This window comes from Grammomys surdaster, unplaced genomic scaffold (genome assembly GCF_004785775.1).
Source record: "Grammomys surdaster isolate TR1022 unplaced genomic scaffold, NIH_TR_1.0 62, whole genome shotgun sequence".
Lineage (NCBI taxonomy): Eukaryota > Metazoa > Chordata > Mammalia > Rodentia > Muridae > Grammomys > Grammomys surdaster.
In genome coordinates, this window is record NW_021604564.1 from 1,065,309 (window position 1) to 1,086,347 (window position 21,039).

At 49.0% G+C, this 21,039-nt stretch overlaps 1 protein-coding gene and 1 pseudogene across 1 annotated transcript in view; one reads left to right on the forward strand and one right to left on the reverse strand.

Moving 5' to 3' along the window:
- The window catches only part of Mllt1 (MLLT1 super elongation complex subunit), a 45,914-nt gene that overhangs the window by 13,332 nt on the left and 11,543 nt on the right, over positions 1-21,039 (reverse strand). Inside the window, exons 3-4 of the mRNA XM_028763632.1 lie at positions 17,575-17,657; positions 790-933 (exon numbers count right to left, since the gene is read on the reverse strand). Of these exons, the coding sequence (XP_028619465.1) occupies positions 790-933; positions 17,575-17,657 (227 nt within the window). The remainder of the gene's footprint in view (positions 1-789; positions 934-17,574; positions 17,658-21,039) is intronic.
- On the forward strand, positions 8,314-8,797 carry LOC114617948 (annotated as a pseudogene).

Genomic DNA, 21,039 nt, shown 5'->3' on the forward strand with positions numbered 1-21,039 from the left:
ACACCACAGACCACCCACCCTTACACACATACACCACAGACCACCCACCACACACAGGTCCTCCTTAAGAAACCTATGAACACCACCTCAGACGTCACCACACATCATCCTACATTTATACGCAATCCCTTCACACGAACTTAAACAATACCACACTGCCCACATATCTTCACCTCATGACTCCAAATACCACACACTGTACACACACCTCAGAACACCACACTCTCCTAAATAGGTGCCACATACATACAGCCTTCAAAGAACACAGACACCTTACATTAAACATATACTCTAACATATGACATACACCTTTCATACCACAACCACACATGCAACATACGTATCTACGGACCCCAAGTAGCACTGCACAAAATACCACAAAACCTAATACAACATACTCCATGCATAATTACACTCCCACACCAGACTACTACCATGTTTGTGCATGTGCATGCACACATGAACTATGGGCACCCATAAAACGAACAGACAGTGCCCCCATACTCACACAAACCACACCCTCAGCCCCCCACACCCATACCCACACACCCCTTGCCAGACTATTATAAGTCTAGGCTAGCACTTGGGCATGCATGCTGTGACCTTAGGTTGCAGGTGGCTTTGCCATCTTGCCCTTCAGCAGTTAGTCCAGCTGTAGTTGTCTGCCCTTGTCTATGCCCCTCCACACCTTGAATCATCTTCAGGCTTCTCCCAGTTAAGGTCTACCTAGGCCTGGCCATGCTACCAGCCAACACAGAGCAGAGGTGGCAGGCAGGCAGGCACACTCACCCCGCCAGCCATGAGCAACTTGCAGCGAAACTCGGTGGTAGGGTTGTTGAAGGTGAGCTTCTCACAGCGTAGGTGGTTGACAGGAGGGTTACCCTCCAGGTTGAGAAACAGGTCGTAGGTGAAGCAGACCTTCCTCGGCTCCTCCTAGAACATAGAGCACCATGTAAGTCCATCAGCAATGAATGGGAAGCACTGCACACTGCATAGAACAGGGTCTTTCCCATACCCACCCACCCCAGCCTCCCTTTCCTTCCCTTCCCCCAAGTCCCAGATGCTCATGTCATCTGCCATTCAAAGGACTTGACAGCCATTAACAATTGAGCCCTATGCTCCCAAGAGGACATGGATTCTTGCCTGAGATCCCCACCAAATTGCAAAGCACCAGAGAGGTGGCTCTTCCCTAAACCTCAACTAGCAAGGCACTCTCTGCTGTTCTTTCCTTAGAGTATCCCCACCCCCCGTACATACTCCTTGAGTCTCAACCTAGACCTGCCTCTGCAGGCCATCCTGTGAGCAGAGCAACAGGAGTGGGGCCAAATCACATGGTTTTACCACAGGAGGCACTTGGGAGCTATCACAGGAACCAAAGCCCAAAGGCTTTGTGTGCAGTAGTTTGGAAGTCACAAGGAACCACTCTGAGTGATTTGACACCACACTGCCAGATGATACTGCGTAAATAAAACTACACCACTCAGGTTGGCCTTGAACTCCCAATGTTCCTGCCTCCGTCTCCTGAATGCTGGGATAGGAACAGCACTGCCATGCCTGTCCCCATCCCCAGGGCTTTTAAACCTGCATATAGGGAGCAGACAACTGACTTGTGACATGGGTGCCAGCACAGTTCCATGGAGGCAAAACAACCTCATGGACCAATGGTGCTGCTACAACTAGACAGCCACGTGAGGAAAAGTACAATGGAACTCCACCCTGCAATCAGAAAGGAGCTCAGCTACAACTAGACAGCCACGTGAGGAAAAGTACAATGGAACTCCACCCTGCAATCAGAAATCTACTCAGCAGAGCAGCTGGCTCAGAGGGAAAACTGTACTCAGAAGGAAGGAGCTGGCTCTGGGTCAGAGGGAAGAAGCTGGGTCAAAAGGAAGAAGCTGGGTCAGAAGGAAGAAGCTGGGTCAGAGGGATGGGCGTTTTGCCATGCAAGCCAGAGGATCATATGGTAGGAGAGGCAAGCTTAAGAAAGCAGGGACAAGAAAATAAGAATAGTCCTCATCCCTAAAAGTTTCAGAAGCAGCTGAGACCTGAAGGTTCAAGAGCTGTGACATTAATGGTTACCAAGGCCAAGGACAGCTGTGACACTAGTAGCTACAAGCTGGAGAACCTGACACCCAAAACACCCAAGGTCCATGTGGAAGCTGTAACTGCTACAGCCATTCATGGCTGCTGGGAACACATCAGGACAATAGCTGTCAAGGACTGAGCATGCAGGGTGTCCCCACCTCCAAGCTGAAGCCCAGAGGCTTCCATTCTGCTCATGGTCATAAGTATCTAGTCAGCAGCAGAGCCCTAAACATTGGACAGTCTCAAGTGATGGCCAGGCTTTGGGAGCCCTTCCTTCTGACTTCTTGTTTGGATGTCTTAGCAAGAGAGTGCAGCTACTTCAACATCCTTGATAAAGGGTCGGTACTTCCTGAGGGGTAAGAGGGTCTTTGCCTCACCACTCCTCAAATCCCCATCTCAGTGGAGATGGGCCCAGTCCAGAGACTGACAGCAGCTTGATTTTTAAACCCACTGAAACATAATGAGTTTCACATTAGCTAATCAGTGAAATTTAAACAGATTCAACTCCTGAGGAAACAACAACAAAAAAGTAATCTCACCAAAATCCAAGCAAACCAAACATCAATATCATTGTCATCGTCTACCACCCCCACTGCCACCTCCCCTTCCACCATGACCATCACCATCACCACCACCACTTCCTCCTCCTCCTCCTCCTCCTCCTCCTCCTCCTCCTCCTCTTCCTCTACCACCACCTCCATCATCACCACCACCACCACCAAACAAAAAGCAAGGATGCAGGACAGGAAGGCCTCTGTGGGCAGCAGGAGGGCAGACCCTAGGTCCACTGTGCCCCTGTTTCCTGATCCTGTCAAGGACTACTCCAGTAGATGAGGGAAGGAACAGACAAGGTTTCTCCCTTGCTCCCCGAGGTGCATCAGTAAGGTTAGTCCATGGCAACTGTGTAAGCTCTGAGGACTTGAGGTGACTCTGAGCAGGGCTCAGCCAGCAACGTGGCATCCCAACACAGCAGCAGAGTGGCCCCTGGACGTCCTGTTGATCTGATGGCATACCTGTCACTGGAGAGGTCCTCCAAGAACTGTAAGTGAAGGGCAGTGGGGAATAAGACTAACATGGAGGACAGAGATCCCAGGCTTAACGACATGAGTTTCTCCATAGTCTGGGAAACAGACAGAAAACTGGCCTAGATGAATGGGACCTGTGGTCCCTTCTTGTTCCTCACACAAAAGAGGCTAAAAGAGGTGCAACAGGCAGGCTGGAAACAGAACCTGCAGAAAGCTCTGTCCCCTCCCACCCCCCCATCCCCAAGGTCACCTCTACAAGAAGCCAGCATCTCATAGGGGCTCCCACTCCGGGCTGCCCCTAACTGGATCCCAGACATCACTCTGTTCAAAGAGGGCAACCCTGTCTTGGCTGGAGTGGAGATGACCTGGCACTAACCCTGCATTCCCTATAAAAAGGACACAGCCAGGGAGACAAGAGCAGGTCAAAGAGGGAAGACAGAAGAGGGAGGAGTTGATTCTGTGTGATACAGGATCTGGACCTGGAGAGCTAACCCACAGCAGAGATATAAGCTCAGACTCGTGCCCTTGGGACCATCCAGCCTCAAGATCCAATGCCACACCTGAGAAACTGCTCCAAAGGTGAACTAGCAGCCCAGAGGGGTGGGATCGGTCAACACCAAATGGACACCTTTGGGGCTTAGCAAATAATCTGCCAAAGGAAGGGAGGGGGAACTACAGCTGAAAAAGGATGAGGAGGACAGAGAGAGAGGCTCAGAGATCCTAACTGGAAGAGAAAAAGGACTAACCAGTCAGTCTAGTTAACAGGAAGATGACTGCACCCCACTGGTCCCAGGCTGCAGCTCCACGGCAGTGACTGGAAGGGCTGTGCAGAGCTGGCCCAAAAGGGCAAGCAAGAGCCCTAGGGAGAAAGGGCCAAGTTCTTGGGCATGTGTGTATGTTCACACACATGCATGATTTAGTGTCTTCCTCAGTTACTCTGCAACCTATTTTGTGAGATATGGTCTCATTGAATCCAGAACTTAACCTACCTAAGTCACTAAGTCTCAAGGATCCTGTGATGGTCTGAATACGCTTGGCCCAGGGAGTGGCACTATTAGGAGGTGTGGCCTTGTTGGAAGTGTGTCCCTGTGAGGGCAGGTAATGAGACCCTCCTCCTAACTACGTGAAAGCCAGTCTTCTGTTTGCCTTCAGAACAAGATATAGAACCCTCAGCTCCTCTTGCACCATGTCTGCCTAGATGCTGCCATGCTCCTACCTTGATAATAATGGACTGACCTTTGAACCTGTAAGAAAGCCCCAATTAAGTGTTGTCCTTATAAGAGTTGCTTGGTCACAGTGTCTGTTCACTGCAGTAAAATCCTAATTAAAACAGAGCCCTTGGTCTCCATCCCCAACAAAGGGATTATTCACATGCCACATAAACATTTTTCCAGAGGGTGCTGGGAAGTCCTCATGCTGGTGTGGTAAGCTCCTTACTAGCTGAGCTCTGTTCTCTATGGATTGACAGGGAGGGCAACCTGAGACAACGCACTATGGCTTTAGTCACCCATGCTGACTCAGGACAGGTGAGAAACAGAAGATAAGCCTCCTTAGGGACACACATTCTGAGAGGTGGAGACCATTCTAGGACCTGAAGGCCAGTAGAATGCTGTCCATCCCCCCCACCCCTCACCCATGCTAAGGTCTTCAGTCTCTTCCATCAGTCTCCAAGGTGTCCCAACTCCAAGCAGCTTCACCACATGCCCCTTGTATAAAACAGCCACCATACCCACAAGAGGGCAGCGAGCCAGAGTCTTTCCAGCCTCAGTCAACTGCAATGCCACCCAACTGGCCAGACCAGTCCTGGTGCCAAGGGGGCCAGGAGTCAACGTAGCTCAGGAGGAAGGGCTTCAGGGCAGGACACCCCTGGGCACCTAGACCCATTCCTTACCCGAGTGTGAGAGAACAGCAGCTCCCACGAGGCCCCCCCAGTGTGCTGCAAGCCTGGGGTTCACAGACTATGTAGTCAGCAGTCAGATAAATCTAAGAGTGGCCTGAACACATGACTGAAGTCCCAGATCCAAGTGTAAGTTCACAAGAGCTGCTGCTCTCAGCATCATGCCCTTACACAATAGGTAACACATCATTCAAATGCTGACAGCAAATAAATGTGGTAGGGGGGAGGAAAGGAAGGAGGAGTAAGACTGAAAAAGGCTCTGAGACCCAGGCCCAAAGAGCCAAGGCCTGTCCTGATTGCTGATAGCAAAAAGACTAGTCAAACACACATAGGAAGTGAAAACCATACAGACAAGATAGACCAACAGATGACAAATGTGACCACGCATGCACGCACACTCACACCTGAACTGGGTAGGCTCAATAACGGGCATGTACCTGGCATCTAAGAGGGCCTAGGCTACCCTCAGCACCTTAAACACAAGAGCAGTAAGAAGTGAGACACATGAGGCCATCCCTCAGGCACCAGACAGTGGCAGGTAGAGACATTAGGGCTGCAGCAGCACAAATCTGCAGACGCTCTGATGAGGTGTCTGAAAGTCTTATCTCCCACAGACGTGCAGTGGACTGTTTACAGGTCACATAGTGAGCTGGAGAGCTGGCAAAGTTCATATCCAAACACGCCAAGAGCAAAGAGAGAAGGCGCCACAGGCAAGCCGGCAGCTGGCAGGTTGCCCTCCACTTCTCTGCAGAGAAGTGCACTTTTCTACACTGCAAACCGCTCCTTGCAAACACCCTACTGCCATGCTCTCCTCATCTCTTCACATGGCACCCTCTGCTCCTATGGGCCCTTCTCCTGCCCTCCCTCAAGGTCACCTGAACCACCAGGCTTTGTGAAACAGCCCAGGCTTTAGCAGCATCAGGGAAAACTCTGGTCCGAGTGCCAGCCCATATGTGGGTACGCCTCACTGCCCACACCCACAGGGCTTTCCTGGAGACCTAGTCAAAAGCTTGCCCTCTCAGGAGCCCCAGCAATATACATTAGTGCCCACTCTTGCTGCTGTGACAAGTGTCATCCACCCTGGAGGAAAACAGGATAGAAGATCCCTTGGGTGTGTGGTACCAGTGAAGTAACAGCAAGAAGAAGAACCCCCAGCCAACAGCAAACACTGCACAGGGACAGCCCTGTGTGAAGGTGGGTGCATCTTGGTCAGTTTAAGGACTCACCATTTAGGTTGGAGATGGCTTAGGTTAAGAGCACTGGCTTTTGCAAAGGACTTGGGTTTGGTTCCCAGCACCCACATGGTGACTCACAACTACCTGGTAACTCCACCTCCAGGGAATCAAACACCTTCTTCTGGCTTTTGCAGCACCACACACACACATGATACACAGACATGCATACAGGCAAACACTCATACACATGAGATTTTTTTTTTTAATTTTTCAAAAAAGAGAGGAGAATGAATTACTTAACCCAAGCACAGGGTGCACAAGGACAGCTCAGTCATGCTTGGCCATACAGAACTTGAGGACAGCCAGGGTGCACAAAGCCCCGACCCAAAATAAAGTTGACAGCCAAGATACAGAAGGACTGATGGTTACCGAGGGGCCTTCTGACAGCAGGACAGTAAGGACAGCCACGGGTGCTGCAGTGTGCATAGCTCCGGTGGGACAGGTGGGAAATTGTACTCTGGGAATCCCGAAATAGAGAGTGGAGACAGAGTGAGTGCAGCTGTGTAAGGACTCGGAGCCTGGAGGAGCCCAGACACTTCCTGCCATGATAAACTGGAGCCCAATTTACACTGGCCTTGTTCCACCAAGCCAGGCCCAGACCCAGACACAGCAGGCCCAGAGCTGGGGACGGGGACACATGACAGGCTGCCAGGAGGATTTCAACTGGCGATATTTGGGAGACTCAGGGATCAGACTTACGGACCTGGGCCTGTATATAATGTGCAAATGTGATGTACATGTGACTCTATGGGCGGGACTGTGGTGAACCACTACAGGTCTGTGGACAGTGTCCTTGCTGGACTCAGGAGACCTGAGGACAGATGGGACCAATGCTACCCATCCTCACAGTCAGACCAGCCAGCCTTCCAGGTACATAGCCCTAAACCAACAATCACTAGGCTACCATGGGGCTGGCAGCAAGGGATGACTGTCTCAGAATCCACCACAAAGATCAATGTGGCCATGAGAGAGGCTTTCCCCAGTTCAGTCCCAAAGAGGAGCATGCAAAGTGACAGGGCAGGGTTCAGCAACAGCACAGGGAGATGCAGTGGGACCTTAGAAAGAGAGAACAGCAGCTTTCTGCAAGGGAACCTCACAGCAGGCTGAAACCAAGTGACACACTCCTCAGCAAGCAGACTCAACAAAGAGACACTAGGAAGCTATGCCAGGAGGCAGCACCTGTCATTCCAGTGTGCAGGAGGCTAAGGCAGAAGGATGCCAAGAAAAGCTAACCTGGGCTTTGAGACCTTGACTCAGAATTAAAGAGAGAACAAAAGATGACATGGAATAATTCAGTACAAACTGGCCTGTCTGAGGACAGCATCTACTGTATGTAATCAGCCTGTGGCAGACTAAGCAAACCAGCCAGGTGTTGTAACCATCACAGTTACAAGCACTCAGTTGACCTAGCACCAAACTTCTGCATACATGGTGCACACACATATATACATGGCACACACACTTGCACGTGAAGTAAAATACACAGCTTCTTAAAACAAAACATACAAACAAACCAAATCACAGACAACTGGGAACTGCTAGCATGGAAGAGGGTAAAGTATCCATCTAACAAGCACAAAGACCCACGTGTAGATCTCTAGTCCCTGTGTGAGCTAGGTGTAGTGGCACATGCCTGTAACCCCAGGCTTGGAGAAGGGTAGACAGGAGGGCCCTGGAGGCTTGTCCCTTCAGCCTGTCCAGCCACCAGTGAGCTCCAGGTTTGGTGAGAGACCTTGTGTCAAAAATTCAGATACAAGGAGGCTAGAGAGGAGGCCCAGCAGTTATGAGCACTGACTGCTCTTCCAGAGTACTCACGTTCGATTCCCAGCACATGGTACCTCACAACATTTGTAACTCTAGTTTCAGGGATCTGATGGCCTCTTCTGGCCTCTGTGAGCACTAGGCACACACATGGACACACATGCAGGCAAAACACTCATATATATAAAGAAAAACTTTAAAGAAATCAAATCCTACTTTAAAAAGACATAGTAACCACTCAAGATCTCACATGGTGAATAAGCAAGCTGGGAGTTGCGCCTATCCTTCCTTTTCTCAGGCTGCCGGAAAGATGGCGGACATTCAGATGGAGCATGCTTACCAAAAGCAGCCTATAATCTTTCAAAACAAGAAGTGTGTTTTGCTGGGAGAAACTGGCAAGGAAAAACTCCCGCGGTATTACAAAAACATCGGTCTAGGATTCAAGACACCCAAAGAGGCCATCGAGGGCACCATCAATGTCTCCATCCGAGGTCGGATCCTGTCTGGTGTCGTGACGAAGATGAAGATGTCATCCACCGGGACTATCTCCATTACACCCGAAAATACAGTCGCTTTGAGAAGTGTCACAAGAACATGTCTGTACACCTGTCCCCCTGCTTCAGGGATGTACAGATCGGCGGCATTGTCACTGTTGGAGAGTGCAGGCCCCTGAGCAAGACTGTACGATTTGATGTGCTCAAGGTCACTAAGGCTGCTGGCACCAAGAAGCAGTTTCAGAAGTTCTAAGGGGACTCTGGCCAATGCCCTAGAACAAATAAAGTTATTTTCCAACTTAAAAAAAAAAAAAGATATAGTAAAATAATTCTGTAAAATGTGGGCCAAGATAAAGGAGGATGCTTGACGATGACCTCTGGCCTCCACAGACACGGACATGACACATGCTAATACACACATGTATTCATGCAGGACAGGCACAGCACACAAAATAAAGAAATAAATGCTAAGAGAATGCTAAAGGAAGCCGTATGGTAGTGGCGCACGCCTTTAATCCCAGCACTTGGGAGGTAGAGGCAGGCCGATTTCTCAGTTCGAGGCCAGCCTGGTCTACAAAGTGAGTTCCAGAACAGCTAGGGCTACACAGAGAAACTCTGTCTTGAAAAACCAAAAAAAGAAAGAAAGAAAGAAAGAAAGAAAGAAAGAAAGAAAGAAAGAAAGAAAGAAAGAAAGAAAGGAAGGAAGGAAGGAAGGAAGGAAGGAAGGAAGGAAGGAAGGAAGGAAGGAAGGAAGGAAGGGAAAAAGAAAAGAAGAAGAAAGAATGCTAAAGGGACATGGAATAGCAGGCTCCAACAGACAAATCATCAAGAGAAAGCAAGTGTCTTCCTACTTGCAAACAGAGTCCTGAAGAGAGGTGTGGCTCAGCGGGTGGGAGCAGCAGCCACTCCTCAGGAGCCAGGCTTGCTTTCGAGCACCCATATGGTGGTTCACAACCATCAACCTCCAGTCCCAGGGGAGCTGATACCCTCTTCTGGACACCTTGGGCACCAGGCACACATGTGGTACACAGACAGATATGCAGGCAAACATTCAAACACATAAAATATATCTTTTCAACAAAGTAAATTTTTCTACAAAAAAGTAGAGATTCTGAACAAATCCACCACAAGCAAGAGACTCAAGCAGCTGTCAGGAACTCTCTGGAAACAACAGGCCAGTGGTGATACCTATACTTCAGAACTGTGCAGATTGAGGCAGGAGGATAGCAGATTCTAGACCTGCCACAGACAGGCAGGACTCTTGGACACAAAGCTTCCCTTGGCACACCCTCCTGAACATGCAGAAACAATAGCCTGTTCTACTGAGGTCGGCAGGGTGAGAAGAGGGTGGTCACTCTCTAAAACAGTCTGTGTGGTTGCTATCAACCCATACAGAAACCAGGGACACCATAGGAAGCCAATGACTGACAATGCCTATGGACACAGATACAAATACCCTGGTGAAACACTAGGAGAGTGGATCCAACAGCTGAGAAAGATGGTGCACACCACACACCAGGGTTAGACCAGGGGTGCGAGGCAGAGCACACAAAGCCACCTGGAGTGGAGCACTGCTAACAGGAAGGGAGCAGCCAAATGGTTTTTCTTGAGAGTGGCAGAAAAAAAAAAGGGTTTAACAAAATTAAATACCTCTTCATCATAGAAGAGAATTCCACAGGAAGCTAGGGACATGTGTTACATACAAAAGCTCTGTGCTTAGTCCCTGCCTCTCCTAGGACAGAGCATCTGACTGTCCTGTCATCTCCTCATGGTCAGGAACCACAGCTGCACGGAACCTCTGGTCCCACGCCCACAGCCCTGACACAGAAGCTGCTCAGGCCCTTGCAATCTTGATTGGCAGTGCTTCGCAGGCTACACTTACAGCTGCTGTGCACACTGCACAGGATCATGTGTACAAACCCTAAGCTCTGCTGCGGTAGTAAAGTTTTTGTTTTGTTTTGTTTTTTGCTTTTAGAAGTAGGCTTCCTTAACCTAATAATGGCCATTTACAAAAGACTTAAAACCAATGGAAACTTCCCAAAAACAAGAGGGAAGCAGGAATGCCCACTTTACCAATGCTGAAGCACTCAACAGAGCAATGAGACAAGAAGCCAAAAGCATTGAATCCGAAAAGAAGGGAAATAAGCTGACTGCAGATAATGTGAGGGACACACGGAAAACCACCTCCACACACAGCCACATGCACACACACACAGGCACACACAGGCACACACACTCTAAACCTGTACTACTAATAACTCCACTGAAGCTGCAGATGTGAACCTGTGATAGCTCAACTAAGTGTCACCATGATGAGGTAGCTCTAGTGTTGCCTGGGAGCCAGGACTCTGAGAGGACTACCTCCATTAGGTTAACTGAAGTGACAAGATCTGCCTACTGTGTGAAGCATCATTCCCTGTGCTGAGACTCTGGGCTGTATTCAAATAAAGAGAATGGTCCAGCAAGATGGTTAAACAGCTAAAGAAGTATGCTAATTTTCAAGCCCCACGTCCCACATGGTGAAGATGAAAACAGATTCCTGTATGTTGTGCTCTGGCCTTCAGATACATATAAACACAAAATAAATAAGCATAATAAAACATACATATATAAAAGTAAAGCTGGGCACAAAAAAAGCAACTGATCCCAGCCCTCCAGAGACAGACAGATCTCAGTGAATGGAAGGCCAGCCTAGTCTACATAGTGAGTTCCAGGCCAACCATGGCTACATAGTATGTCTCAAAAGTCACACAAAAGTAAAACCACTCTGGCCCTGGAGGGTTTGGGCTCTAGAGAAGAACACATTCCCAGCATGTATGAAGCCCAGGCTTTGTCTCCACCACCAAACTGGCCCACAACTACTAGTGCAAACCTCAGGGTTGGCCTCTATGACCTCAGAAGGCAACTGATACCACAGTCCTGTACAAAAAGGGAAAACCAGAGAATCAAATTTCATAAAAGTATGAGATCTTCGTACATAAAAGGACACAACAGCTGCAGACAGACATGAGGCACCTGCTGGTCACAGCGGCCTGAGCTGAAAGCACAGAAGCTTCCACATCACACGCAGTGCAGCGGCATCAACTCTACCTCAAGAAGTGATCAGTGACCAGGCAGCAGTCACAACATGCTGGGCCACCACGACCAAATAAGAAAAGGCAAGAAACTCAACAAGAAAATCCATCCATCCATTTAAACAGAGTGGGCATGGCTGAGGTCCCATGAATACAGGAAGTCTCATTACAGTGAAAGCAAAATGGTGCAGCCACCACAGGACATGAGGAGCTGTTCAGAAAGTGAAACTCAACCTGACTCCTCTCAGGCCCCTTATTCTTCTCATCCATCCCCCCCCCAATTCTACCCAGCACCCCCCTTATCCAAGGCCTCTTACTCCTCTCAGTATCCCCACTACTCTATCCAGGCCCCTCCTAATTCTTCCACTACCATCTACCAGAACAAACAATGCCATGCACAGATGTGGCGCTGGCTGCCATGGTCACTGCATTTCCAACAGCAGAGTGAAAATGGGGAGGAACAGTGAAGTTGCAGGCTTGATTCCACCTGTGGGTTCCACCTCTGTCACTTCCGCAGGACAGTCTGCTGTCTGCTGCCTGAGGCTTGTGGTTTACCTATTTTCTAACAACAAGCTGTTTCATGTAGCCTCTGAGAGTGTGAGACGTGTAGAAGAAAGGCCGGGACGGGCCTCCAGTGTGGCTTGCTCGTGGTCAGCAAGGACAGCAAAAGCAAACAGCCAAGCTGCTGCGTCTATCCCGGCAGACACGTTGAGGCTCAAGCCTGGTTCAGGCTGGGCAGGGCTGGAGGCTCAGCTACCACTCTGATGTCCACAATCAACAGAGAACATTAATCAGGGGTCTTTAAAGAAGCACGTACAAGGACACCTAATAACCAGGAACAAAAAGGTCAGTATGAAAAACCAGAAAGAAGTGGCTCCTGATCTTCCTGGGGAGTGGTCACTAAACCTGACTCTAAGCTAGTCTCTAAGCTAGAGCTGGCCCTGAATGATACAACTGCAACCTATAGCATGTGTGCAAAAGTGACCCAGGCAGGTGTGAAGACACACTCATCCATGTTGACATACACAAATGTGCAAACACCTCCATGTACATACATACAAGCTTTCATGTGTTCACACAAATATATAAACACACATACAAATAAATGTCATGTTTTTAAAAAGAAGGAAATTCCTTCTTTTTAAATAGTAATTCCTTTATAGACAAGGCTTCATAGACTCAAGGTAAGCACCCAGCTGCAAGGGAAGCTCAGTTTATAGGAAAACAGGTCCTGGGGTCTAGCCAAGCTCCTCACTGCCTGAATACAGACCCACCATGCTTTACAAAAAGCCAGACCACATCACAACTAGCCTTCCTCCAGCTATAGCCTGTAGAGGCCCTGAACCTCCTCTAGATGAGTCCAGGAGGCTGGGAAGGAGGGAGACTCTAAGACCAAACACAGACACTTGTGAATAGATGTGTCTGGATCGCCCTTGCCCACCGCCCCTTCCAAGGTCACAGCCTCTGACTACTTCACAGACTGAACCTAAGACTCTAGGAGGTCACCTGTCCACTCTGACAGCAGCAGTTCCTGAGATCTGAGCATGGTACATCATCTAGAGCCTATGTTCTTTCTGCTGTTACTGAGACAGGGGCACCCCTGTAACCCCGCCTGGCCTGACTCCTGTATCTCTTAGTCTCTCTCCTCATTCTGGTGATGTCGGTTTTCTGAGAGTAAAGCACATCTGTACATGGCATAAGCAGTTCGACACAGATAGCAGTGCACACAGCAGGGGTATGGTGTAGACTATGCAGGTAGACCTGTATGTCTCCAGTGTGTCATTCAGATGTCACCCAGAGCAACATGCAAGTACCCACATTGTGCAGTGCAGAGCAGGCCTGACCACAGCCCTGTGATGGCCTGGCTCTATTCTGAGGTTGGGATGGGTGTGCTGGCTAGATTTATGTCAACAAGCTAGAGTCATCTGAGAAGAGGAAATGCCTTCATAACATCAGGCTTTACACGAATCTGTAAGGCATTTTTAAAATTAGTGGCCGATGGGACACGGCCCAACCCACTGTGGGTGGTACTCTCTCTGGGCTGGTGGTCCTGAGTGCTATAAGAAGAGAGCTAAGCAAGCCAGCAAGCAGCACCCCACCATGGTCTCCTGGAGGCTCCTGTCTCCAGGTTCCTGCCCTGTTTGAGTTTTCTGTCCTGACTTCCTTCAATGATGGACTACCATATGGAAACGTAAGCTGAATAAACTTTCCTCCCCAACTTGCTTTTTGGTCACTGTGTTTCACTACAGCAACAGAAACCCTAACTAAACAATGAGACAGCACAGGCCTGAGCACAGCTGTGTGAGTGGCCTGCCTTCAGCCTGAGATAGAGACGGTGGGGAATGGGAAAGGCTTACAGTTAGGTGAGAGCTCTCAGTCTTGCTCTAGGCCCTGCTTGGAAGTTGTTCCACTGTGGCACTGCACTGCTGCTCCTTCCAAGTGTCCTCTCCTCAGCAAACCTCCCCAGGAGAAATCCATAAGGCAAAGTAGGCAGAACACACTGCTGTCACTACACTGCCCCACAGACTCCACAGCAGCTGGGACCTCTCTCTCCCTCTATCTAGCCTGGATGATGAGGAGACGAGACCTTGTCTGACACAGGTACCATTGGTGTGATCACAGCTTGGGCTCCTCCCTCCAGGGGACCGACTCCCAGCTCCCTTAGAGACACAATTCCTTGGGCTAGTCTTTGTCCTGAGAGTGTTTGTACAGGTCAGGAAGTCATCATACAGATGTCCAATATGACTCAGAAAACACTCATACCCTCAGCAAGAGAATCTCACCACACAAGAGACCCTGTGATGAGACAGATAAGAGCCAAGAATTGCCTCAGAAGGAAATGTGGGGACACAGCATGGTCAGCAGCCCAGAGCAACAAGGAGTCCATGACAACATCTGACCTGCAGGTCACATGAAGTCCTTGGGAATCCCTGAAGAGTGTGCAGGGACACAGAACCTCAACCACCTGGCTAGCACCTTCCTGAGGCCCCAGTGCAATCCCTCTCTCCTAGGATAGGATATAGGACAGTCTCCAGACCTTGGGCACAGTTGCCTTGGTACCTGCCCTCAGGGTCAGATGAACATTCATAGGTGTGGCTGTAGGGTGAAGCAGACTATTTGACCTGTATGCAGCCACCTTGGGCTCCTGTCCCAGAGAACATGGTGGCAAATGATTAACCATGCTTCATCATACCCAAGGGCTGCTGGAAACCAAAGAGCCTCTCCTTGAAGAAAGATGAAAAGCAGAGGCCAAGCATGTAGTGCAACCCACCTACATCATCTTGCTGACACAAGTGAGGGCACTGCTCTGCTTGTGAAGCCCAGGAATGTGCTATGGCATGGCCCAGTGGCCCTTGTTCATCCCACCATGGCCAAAGCAACTAAGAAACACCAGGAGCGTGACTCTCCCTTTAGGCAGTACAAGGCCTGCCTAAGATGCCAGGACATAGATGACAGCCCCACCCAGGATGTGCCTCAGATAAGAGTGTGAGACAGGAACAGGGGAAACAGTCTCCACCCAGGCTACTATGCAGGTTCCCCAGTCCAGGAACTCCACACAATCCATCCTTGGAGACACCAACAGCATGTAAGGACACAAGGACATACCTGACTATAGCCTGGCAATCAGAAAGTCAGATCACTCTATCCTCTGGTAGCCATCCTTAGGCTGAGACAGAGCAGTCAATTCTGGCTAGACCTTCGGTGAGTCAGCCCAAGAGGACTGGGGGTGCAGAGGGGGACTTATCACCACAGAGCTGGGTAACAGCCTGTGTAGTAACCAAGACCCTGCCTATTCTCAGAGCAATGTGCCTCCCACTGGCAGGACATATTTACCACATAGTCTCTTCATCCATTAGCACAACAGGCTCCAGTACAAACTGCGAAGGCTGTGGGTGGCTGGGGCTAGGGTGCCTGAGAAACCAGAGCCCAGCCAGCTCAAATGCTTGGCCAGGAAGGGAGAGGCCCACAGGTATCAGAGAAACAAGGCCTCTGAGCACAGGGGACTATAAACAGTCCTTAAGCCTCCAGAACACTGAGCCTGTCAGCCCAGAGGTGGGCCAGCTGCCCCAGTAGTCCCATTGTTCCTACACTTCAAGACCTCACCACGAACAGTTGGCAGTACCTTGTCTCTTTCTGGACCCCAGCAGGACAGACTGCTGTGTGCTTCCTGCCACTTGATGACTGAAGGCTACAGGAAAGCACTCATGACCTTGACTCTGCCTCCCTTTGGCATGTCTGAAACTCAGGATGCACTTGCCATCCACTAAATTACCACTCGCTCCCATGGGGCAGCACACCTGAGCCTGTCCCCAGAGGTCCTTGTAACAGAATGTTCTCTCTCCTGTCACTCTCATATATTTGCAGAGCTGATTTAAAAAAAAAAAAAAAAAAGGGTAAACTCGGGGCCTTGTGGGAACAAGGTACCCCTTGCAACAGAGGCCTTTTCCAATACAGAGCAAAGCATGATGCTCGTGGACTGTGCATCAGGGGCTGAGCAGACAGCTTCTCTGGTGATGCTTTTGCTTACAAGCATGAGGCTGAGTTCACTCCTGAGTGTAATCTGTAACCCTAGACCTGAGGTGTAGGCAGGCAGATGCCTAGAGCTCACTACAGCCAAGTCAGTGAGAGGCCACATTCTCACAAGATAGGGTGAGGAGTTACCCAGTCTCTGAAGATGCTCTCTGGCATCCATGTACACTCATTAAAACATACCAACACACACAACTCAGAAAAAAAAAAAAAAAAAGAACCTCATTGTGCTATCATATATAGGCATCATAAACCTCAAAACAACCAAGAGAAGGTGGGCAAGAGGGCTCACTTGGTCAAAGTGGTTTCAGCTAAGTCTGATGACCTGAGTTCAAAACCCAAAGCCCCCTGATAAAAGGAGAGAACACAATTCCCCATAAGTTGTCTTTTGGCTTCCATGTGTATGTGCATTTGTCCATGCGTGCGTATGTTTGTGTGCCACATACATATACAAATGCATGGACAGCATAAAATTATAAAGTTGTATGAACTACAGAGAAAAACAACTGGCAAAGCACAGGTTCCTAGCACACAGAAGTAAGAACTCTGGAGGAAGAGCCCCTCTGCCCTGTGCCTCTTCTGGCTGCTGTGAGTCGGCACTGGCATGCACAGTACAGAAGCTGGCTGTTGAAAACGTGCTCACACTGCATGCTGTCCCAGCTGCTCCTTGACAGACAAGTTCCTCTCTGTGGGCGCACTAGTCCTGCATGCTTCATTCACTCAGGGACACTGACAACTCTTCCCTTGGGAAGGTGATACTTATGACACAGCCAACCCAGCCTCCCCACTTGTCAGCTAGGACATTTAGAGTGTCTGGAGGTCTGTGTGGCCTCATCAATAGAACCCCCGAGAGGACATGTCCCACTTACTCATTTTCCAGACACTTAACTATGGGAGAGTGAAGTCCTGAGTTTCTGACTGAATATGTACTGTTGACAGAGGTGCCTATATCAAGGACACCATAGCCTAAGGTTCAGAGGGATGGCAAAGCCTTGAGGGGGAACACACCCCACACCACACAGCAACTACAAGTGTTGACAAGGTGTACAATATCCACCATAGCTTTCTCACACTGGGTGCTGACAGTCTACAGACTGCTCCCCTACAGAGAGGGCTCTTACAGAGATGAACTAACATGCTTCCCTGTCTAGCTGAGTGCATAAACCCCACCTCCTGGTCCAGCTGTGTGAGGGCAGCTGCAGTTTCTCTGAGTCCAGCCTAGACTACCAGATTGGAGATCTCTGTGTCTTTCTTCACCCCAGTCAGGTCCAGTGACCTGTACCACCTGCTCCTCTCCGCTGTATGCAAACTGCAGCTGGCTCAACCTCCACTTTTTGTTTCTGCTTTCTATTCTGTTAGGGTCTGAGCTTGGCTGACAGACATATGCCCTAGCCCCACCTCTACTCCTGCCTCACACAGTCTGGCTCCTGCCAGGGTCACAGGTGCTTCCTTCCCACTCACTGAGGCTCTTACCTTGTTTTTGAAGTATACTTCGATGAGCATGATGAAGCCTGCATAGCCCGACTCCTCCACTTTGTAGGGGGGCTCCTTGCACACTGCAGAGAGAGTGAGAGCACTCCATCAGCCTCCTGCCTACCACAGCCCTCCAGCCGCTCAGGAGACTAGGCTGCAGGAACAATAGAGCTCAGACCAGGGTTTCTGAGAAATGACAGGGCAGAGTGGGGTCAGGAACAGAGCAGGGCAGGACCTCTGTGTGGTCAGCAGAGGGCAGGGCAGGACAGGCTACAACAGACCAAGGGCTACAACATGTAGTGCTTTGTGCAGTGACAAGCACCTTGACAACAGGGATACCAGGCAAGGGGCACAGGAGCTCCACCCCAAGTTACTCTGACACAACTGCCTGCAAACCTTACCCTGGAACAACCCTGTCCCACTCGCTGTCTACCCACAATCTCCTTCAAATACCCTACCCACATAAGGCTGCTGAAGAACAGCCACCCAGTCATGGTAGCAAAAGAGAAATGGAGATGGAGGGAAAGAGAAGAAGACAGCAGGACTGAGGAAGGTGGGAGGTGGATAACAATGACACTCTTAGATATCACTCTTGCACACCTTGTGTGACTGTGGAACCAAGCATAGTAAGCAGGTAGCCTGCAAGACCTAGGGGCCCTTGAAGGCAAGACCAGTGAGACATGTTTGCATGGGACCCCGGCAGGCAACTGCAGAGGCCAGACTAGCCTGTGGCTTCACAGTCATGAGAAAGGCGGGCCCAGGACTCACTTCTACTGCTTCTTCTAGGACTTTCCTGCCCTCCCGGCCCTAACAATGCTTTGGACGCCTGCACGAGTCATTCCTAGGGACCTACATCAGGGTCTGCACATGAGTTATGGCATCCAGAAAGCAATGCCTTTCTTGCTCATTCTCACTAATTCATTTATTTTGTGTATATGCACTCACTACCCCTTCTGGCTTCTTCCTGTGAGGGTGGCCCCCTTAAACTGACGGAAGAAGAGACTGCCCTGCCAGGAGTCTAGGGTGTGTGGCCACTCCACCCTCATACCTGCCCACATACTCTAATCCCATCACCTCTCAACAAGCCCTTCTAAGTCTCACCCAGCCACCGGAAATCCGTATAAAGACAACAGGATAGGGTCTCTGGTTTCAAGGTTACTAGCTGTTCAGGGAGGGCATTACCTCATCAGGGATGGGTAACTGCTCAGCCCATCCATGTCAAGAAAGAAGTCCTGTGTGTCTAAGGCTCCCCAAAGGCCTCACGCAGCCCTCCACCAAGCGTCCAGGAAGAACATTGGAAAGTCAGGGGCAGACAGGGTTCTTTGGGGACTCCCTTTGGCCCAGAGCCCCACAGGGCAACAAAGGAAACTGAAATCTGGACTGGCAAGATGGCTCAGAAGGTAAAGAAGCCTGCCACTGACCCTGATGGTTTATGTCTGATCCCTGGAACCCACATGGTACAGGGAAGAAAAGTTGTCTTCTAGGTTCCATATAGACACCATGGTGTACTCCTCCTCCAACATATACACAAAATAAATAAATTAATGTAATTAAATTGTTTTAGGAACTGGAGAATGACTCAGCTCTTGCAGAGGATCCCAGTTCAATTCCCAGCACCCCTCACAAGTACCTTTCATTCTAGTTCCAGGGAATCTAATGCCTTCTCTGGCCAGTTGGGGCACCTACACTCCCTGGAACACACCCACAGAGACACATACATAAACAGAGTACAAGATGTAAAAATGATATAGAAAAAATACTTAGAGAATACAATGTTAAAGAAAAGTGAGTTCAGTGGAAGCAGCTTAGACACCAGAAGGGATGAGTGGGAGCAGCAGACCCCAGGCAGGTAACAACTGTGGCAAGCACACGCAGGGTGCATGGGGAGAACACAGAGAAAGAGGGCACAGAGGACCGTTCTTATGAGGAAGGCCTGGGGCAGCTGCAACATACCACAAACTCAATGGGATGGAAGGGAAAACAGATAAATACACCAAGGGAAAGAAGCTCATGCCACAGAAAATGTCACTGTGGAGGAGAGGTGGGACATCTGTGATCCCAGTACTCAGGAAGCTAAATTAACCATAAATGATGAAAAAATCCAGCCGGGCAGTGTTGGCGCACGACTTTAATCCCAGCACTTGGGAGGCAGAGGCAGGCGGATTTCTGAGTTTGAGAGTTCGAGGCTAGCCTGGTCTACAGAGTGAGCTCCAGGACAGCCAGGGCTACACAGAGAAACCCTGTCTCAAAAAAACTAAAAAAAACTAAAAAAAAAGAAAAAAAAAAAAAAGAAAGGAGGAATTTGAATAAAAAGCATAAACAAAAAAAGAAAAAATAATAAAACAGAAGAAAAATAAACCACTGCTGCCCTTAGAAGTGCTTGGCTGATGAAGAGAAACTTAAAGCTAAAATCAGGGACAAGACTATACCTTCTCCATATAGTACTTGAAGTCCTAGCCAGAGTAATAAGACAACTAAAGGAGATTATGGTGATTTGAACATGCATGGCCCAGAGAGTGGCATTATTAGGAGGTGTGGCCTTGTTGGAATAGGTGTGGCCTTGTCAGAAGAAGTGTTACTGTGGGAGTAGTGGGCTTTGAGACCTTCCTCTTAACTGCTCATGAAGCAATCTTCTCCTGTCTAGCTTTGGAATCATATGTAGAACTCCCCAATCCCTCTCTAGCGCCATGCCTGCCTGGACACTGCCCTGATTCCCACCGTGATGAGAATGGGCTGAACCTCTGTACTTGTAAGCCAGCTCCAATTCAAGGTTGTCCTTTGTAAGAGTTGTCTTTGTCATGGTGTCTCTTCACAGCAACGGAAACCCTAACTAAGAGCCCTTGCTCTCCATCTCAACACAGGGATTACTCATATGCCACACACAAGCTTTTCAGGAGGGTTCTGGGAAGTCCTCACTATTCACAGATGATGCGAGAGCATACATAAGCGACCCCAAAAATATTACCAGGGAACTCCTACAGCTGATAAACACCTTCAGCAAAGTGGCTGCATACAAAATTAACTCAAAGAAATCAGTAGCCTTCCTGTATACAATAATAAATGGTCTGAGAAAGAAATTAGGGAGACAACATCCTTTACAATAGCCACAAATAACATAAAATACCTTAGTGTAACTAAAAACGAAGCAAGTGAAAGAAAGACCTGTAAGACAACTTCATAGTCGATGAAAAATGAAAGCAGAGAAGATATCAAAAGATGGAAAGATCTCCCATACTCATGAATCATAGTAAAATGGCCATCATGCCAAAAGAAATCTACAGATTCAACGCAATTCCCATCAAAATTTCAACACAATTCTTTACAGACATTAAAAAAACAATACTCAACTTCATATAGAAAACCAACAATACACAAATAAACAAATGTGATATCTAAAACAATCCTGTACAATAAATAAAAGAACCACTATCCCTGACCTCAAGCTGTACTTAAAAAAAAAAAAAG